Here is a 5,706-nt window from a genome sequence, read left to right as displayed (position 1 = left end):
CACTATCTCACCTTAAAAAAATACCATGGGTATTGATGAGTACATGCCTAAGGGACAGACCACCCCGAAAACAATGTTTCTCATTAGTGATCAGGAGAGAACTAGTTCTGAACAATACGCACAGTCACCAGACTTATGCATTCACAAATGAAGAAGACAAGGGCATTATATAAAGGGGGCGAGAAGGAACAACAGCCAAAAAGCAGGAGAGGAAGGACAAGAAGATAAGGAGAGAACCGAAAAGAAGGAAAGATGGCTCGCCGATCCCAGGGTACCAAACTCCACTTAGCAGGTGAGATGAAATGTGTGTGTTTAGTCCGTGTGTGAGTTTTTGATGGAGGCAAATTGACTAAAGCCAAACCTCTCTCTTTCTCTCTCACCTCTAGTTCTGTGTCTTGTTGTGTCCTGTCATGCCATTGGTCTTAGTGACCTAATGGAGAGAGCTTCCCAGAGATCAGACAAGCTTCATTCACTCAGCACTTCCCTCACCAAGGACCTGGTCAGTAACAACCATCCCAGCTAGCACATTTGGTTCCTTGGAAGTTGTGGGAACGTATGTTTTTGGTTTCACATTGGTTGTGGGAACGAATACGTTTCCTGACCGGTAAAACTGAACGCTTTTTAAATGTTCTGAGAACAGAGGTGAAAATGTTGCCTTTTCTGGGAACATTTATCTTTAGGTTGCAGGGACGTTCAGAGAACATTTTTGCTCTGGTTCCTTGAAAGTTTTCCTGGGAGGTTTTATTATCGCTCTGAGAACTAAAATGATAGGTTATTTGTAGGATTTTTAATAACTTCCTGAAAACTTTCACTGAATATTTCAATAACACTTTCAGATTATTTTGGGTAAACTTTTTTTAGCTCCAATCCCAGATGTGGCACATGGAAATGCATTTTCTTTGGCATTCATCATGCAACTTTAAAAAAATGTGACACGCCATCAGTACGGTTCAAACCTATAATCTTCCGTCCTCTATCTGTGGAATTTGTCCACTGCACCACCAGGATGGAGAAAATATGCCATGTTTTTTTTACGCATACAAAGCTGTTAATTTTAGTCTATTCAAACAGAACCCATTTCTAAAGGAAACAAGAACTCATTAAGATCAGGTGGGGCCAATTAGTACACGCAGCCAACCCACCTGAACATGATTTTAAATAGACCCAGGAGGAAACCTGTAGGAAACGTTATGCTGAAGAACTGAAATAAACGTTCTCTGAACTATTTGAGAATATTCTCAATGCCAAACCAGTTTACGAACGATAGAACATTTCAAAAAGGAAAATTAAATGTAACCACGTTTGAACTTTTAGGAAACGTCATGTAAAAGTAATGAAATACCAAGAAATTGTTTTTTTGTCAAGTTCCTTAATACAAATCAAATGTATTTATATAGCCCTTCGTACATCAGCTGATATCTCAAAGTGCTGTACAGAAACCCAGCCTAAAACCCCAAACAGCAAGCAATGCAGGTGTTGAAGCACGTTGGCAAGGAAAAACTCCCTAGAAAAGCCAAAACCTTGGAAGAAACCTAGAGAGGAACCAGGCTATGAGGGGTAGCCAGTCCTCTTCTGGCTGTGCCGGGTGGAGATTATAACAGAACATGGCCAAGATGTTCAAATGTTCATAAATTACCAGCATGGTCAAATAATAGGTCTGGGACAGGTAGCACATCCGGTGAACAGGTCAGGATTCCATAGCCGCAGGCAAAACAGTTGAAACTGGAGCAGCAGCACGGCCAGGTGGACTGGGGACAGCAAGGAGTCATCATGCCAGGTAGTCCTGAGGCATGGTCCTAGGGCTCAGGTCCTCCGAGAGAGAGAAAGAGAGAGCATACTTAAATTTACACAGGACACCGGATAAGACAGGAGAAGTACTCCAGATATAACAAACTGACCCTAGCCCCCCGACACATAAACTACTGCAGCATAAATACTGGAGGCTGAGACAGGAGGGGTCAGGAGACACTGTGGCCCCATCCGATGACACCCCCGGACAGGGCCAAACAGGAAGGATATAACAATAAAACAATAATAATTAAATAATTAAATGTGCTGAGAATGTTCCAAAGCCAAACAACTAGCCTGCACCATTCCCAGAAAGTTGTGAGAAGGTTAATAACCATGGACAACAATGCACGTGTACTTGGGTCTGTGTGCGCATGTATCTGTGTGTATACCTGGTCTGTTTGTGTTCAAGATGTATATATCGTTCGTTACATTATGTTCAGAGTATTGTGTCAGCGCATGTTCAACTTGAGTTAACTTTATAACCACTTTTGTGCCGTTCTCTCTCTCAGGACTCTCACTTCCCACCAATGGGACGAGTGATGATGCCACGCCCATCTATGTGTCACACCTCCTCACTCCAGACACCCAAGGACAAGGAGCAAGCGCTCAGAGTATCGGTCAGTAGAGCTCTGTGCTCTCCTCACTCATCTATTTCATCTCTCTATTTAGTTATAATCTATCCCCCTTCTCTCTTTTCCCAATCTACCTGCTTGAGTACTTTATTGAAAAAATCTACAGCCCTGTCCAGCAACAACATCTAGCACCTAGGCACAGATCTGAGAGGATTGGAGAGCTGGGGGCAATATGCATCCAGCAGTCTAAGATTAGTGGAGTCGTGCAGATGAAGGAAAGGAGACAAGGAGAGGAAGCCCCCTAACTCAGATGTACCCTTCCTCTCCTCTCACTCTAGATTTGTCTCCTCCCTGTGGTGTATCTATGTTAGTATTCACTCCGTTCTAAAAGAGCAGCACATTTAACAACCTGCACAAGGCCTTCCTTGACTAAACCCCCAATGCCTAGTCCCTACTCCTACTCCCTGTCACGCCCTGACCTTAGAGAGCCTTTATGTCTCTTTTTGGTTTGGTCAAGGTGTCATTTGGGTGGGCATTCTATGTCCTTTATTTCTATGATTTGTGTTTCTATGTGTTGGCCGGGTACGGTTCTCAATCAGGGACAGCTGTCTATCGTTGTCTCTGATTGGGAATCATACTTAGGTAGCCCCCCCCCCCTCCTTTCAGTGTGGGTAGTTGACTTTGTTAGTTTTACTATAGCCCTCTTAAGCGTCACGGTCGTTTCCTTGGCTACATTTTCTATATATAAAAGGAATATGTACGCTCACCACGCTGCACCTTGGTCCACTTCTTATGATGCTCCCCTTCGTCGAGCTTGATTAAGACCTTTTGTGTTGGAGCATTGCACTCCGTAAAACTGCAGGAGCATTCTACAGCGTGCAGGATCTATCTTTCTTTCATGACTGTGTTCGTCAGGAGAATGAGCTGATCTCCCTGGCTCGCTCCCTCCTCCTGGCCTGGAACGATCCCCTGCTGCTGCTCTCCTCAGAGGCGCCCACTCTGCCACACCCCTCCAATGGCGACATCAGCAGTAAGATCAGGGAACTGCAGGACTACTCCAAGAGCCTGGGAGATGGACTGGACATAATGGTCAACAAGGTGGGTGACTTACGCTGTGTATCTGTTTTTATGTGAAGCATACCAAACTGTTTATGTACTAGTGGGTTTAGTTCAACAATTGAACACTGTGCAAGGTGACAACTTTTTGCTTTAAAAAAGTGTCTCTTTCTCTATAGATGGGACCCTCCTCCCAGTACATTTCTTCAATCCCCTTCAAGGGTGGAGACCTCGGCAATGACAAGACCTCCCGCCTCATCAACTTCCACTTCCTCATGTCCTGCTTCCGCAGGGACTCCCACAAAATCGACAGTTTCCTCAAGGTCCTTCGATGCCGGGCTACCAAAATGCGACCAGAAACATGTTAGGAGAAAATGACAGGCATTTTGGTTCTGGATTGTTCCATTTTCAAACTGATAGTCAAAATGGGGTAGCCATTTGAAGGAGAATTCAGGGGATTGTTTGTTGAGTTTGATTATGTGAAATGACTAATGCTGCCATCTACATCACATTTGGACTATTCATAGACTATACGTTCTATTCAACCTGTTATCTGAACCACATTTGACCATACAACTTAAGGTAGTTTATGTTCGGTAATGCATATCAAAAATATGCAACCTAATATTGGCACTTATAATCATATTCAATGATTTATATAGATAACAAAGGATCCCTCCAAGTCATTCTTAGTAGATACAGAGGGCTGATATCATGACGGTCATTGGTCAACTAACATTTGCACTTTAGAATATTTCTCAAGTCACTTCTATTACTTCTCTTATACTATACTCAATGTACTGTTTCACTAAATACCAAATAAAATCTTTATTGCATTATAAAACATGAATACTTGCAGTCCAACCAGAGCTGTAGATCAGTTCAAACCGTGAAACAGGGTTCAAACCTTCTGCGGCAAGTCTGTGTGTCCTTGTTATTACTGTCGGTGTATGATGAGAGAGATGTGAAAAGCTGACTCCTCTCCTGGCCGCTCCGTAACCTGACACCTGCTCGCCATATGACAGCTCTGCTCTAGTCAAGAAGAGGATGAAGCAAAACCAGAGAGCAGCCTACCGTGCCAGCGCCAGAGTTGACATGTCAGTGCAGCAGCTCAATGATCTGTGTGCCAACGGTGACGGTTACAACAGCATGCCAATACACCGTGTCGTCGAGGTGTTCCGCCAAGAGATATGTTGGAAACGCATGCGTTTCATTTGCTTGAGTTCAATGTGTCAATGAAATGTTAATTCTAAACTTTATAGATGGGTATGAGGCTATTTGATCAACTTTGGTCTTGGCAACACTTATCTGAAGCATTATGATATTCAAATGGAGTATAGCCTAAGTACATCCACACTGGTTGTATAAAACATTAAGAACACCTGCTCTTTCCATGACAGCCTGACCAGGTGAATCCAGATCATCTATGATCCCTTCTTGGAGTCACTTGTTAAATCCACTTCAATCAGTGTACATGAAGGGGAGGAGACGGGTTAAAGGAGGATGTTCAAGCATGGAGACAATTGAGACTTGGATTGTGTATGTGTGTCATTCAGAAAGTGAATGGGCAAGATAAAAGACTGAAGTAGCTTTGAACGGGTTATGGTAGTAGATGCCAGGCACACCAGTTTGTGTGTCAAGAACGGCAATGCTGCTGGGTTTTTCACACTCAATGGTTTCCTGTCTGTATCAAGAATGGTCCACCACCCAAATGGCATATAGCCAACTTCCCACAACAGTGGGAAGCATTGGAGTCAACGTGGGATCAGCATCCCTGTGGAACACTTGACACCTTGCCCATGCTCCAACGAATTCAGGCTGTTCTGAGAGCAGGTGGTGCAACTCAATATCAGGAAGGTGTCCCTAATGTTTTGTACACTCAGCGTACAGTAGTTCTGATAGCCAATAGGACTACTGCAGCCTATGTTGTGAAAATAACTTAATGGTTTTATGTTTGCTTTTATCATCCTGATTTCTTTATGAAACATTTGTTGACAAAAGCCATACTGAAACAAAACTGATTAGATGGATTAAATATTAGCATATCACATAAGATAGTCTATGATGGAACAATGAGTTTAAAATAAGCTGACAGTTTAGTTAGGGAATAAGTATAAGGCAAAATTTTAATAATTTGATGGCATGCATGCTCTCTACCTGAATCTACCATACACACCCCCCATCCATCATCGACCTGGCCAAGGCTTTCGACTCTGTCAATCACCGTATTCTCATCGGCAGACTCAACAGCCTTGGTTTCTCTTATGGCTGCCTCACTAACTACTTC

The 5,706-nt window shown here is 43.3% G+C and overlaps 1 protein-coding gene across 1 annotated transcript; it reads left to right on the top strand.

Annotated features, from left to right (window-relative positions):
* The first annotated feature begins 203 nt into the window (after positions 1-203).
* Positions 204-4,263, top strand: prl (prolactin). The gene is made up of 5 exons (XM_064988722.1): positions 204-292; positions 387-499; positions 2,301-2,408; positions 3,279-3,461; positions 3,599-4,263. The coding sequence occupies exons 1-5, from the start codon at positions 253-255 to the stop codon at positions 3,785-3,787; spliced, it is 633 nt and encodes a 210-aa protein (XP_064844794.1). The 5' UTR covers positions 204-252; the 3' UTR covers positions 3,788-4,263.
* Positions 4,264-5,706: the final 1,443 nt, after the last annotated feature.

This window comes from Oncorhynchus masou, chromosome 15 (genome assembly GCF_036934945.1).
Source record: "Oncorhynchus masou masou isolate Uvic2021 chromosome 15, UVic_Omas_1.1, whole genome shotgun sequence".
Classification (NCBI taxonomy): Eukaryota; Metazoa; Chordata; class Actinopteri; order Salmoniformes; family Salmonidae; genus Oncorhynchus; species Oncorhynchus masou.
The sequence above is the reverse complement of the archived record's forward strand: the minus strand, read 5'-3'. Positions and strand labels throughout refer to the sequence as shown.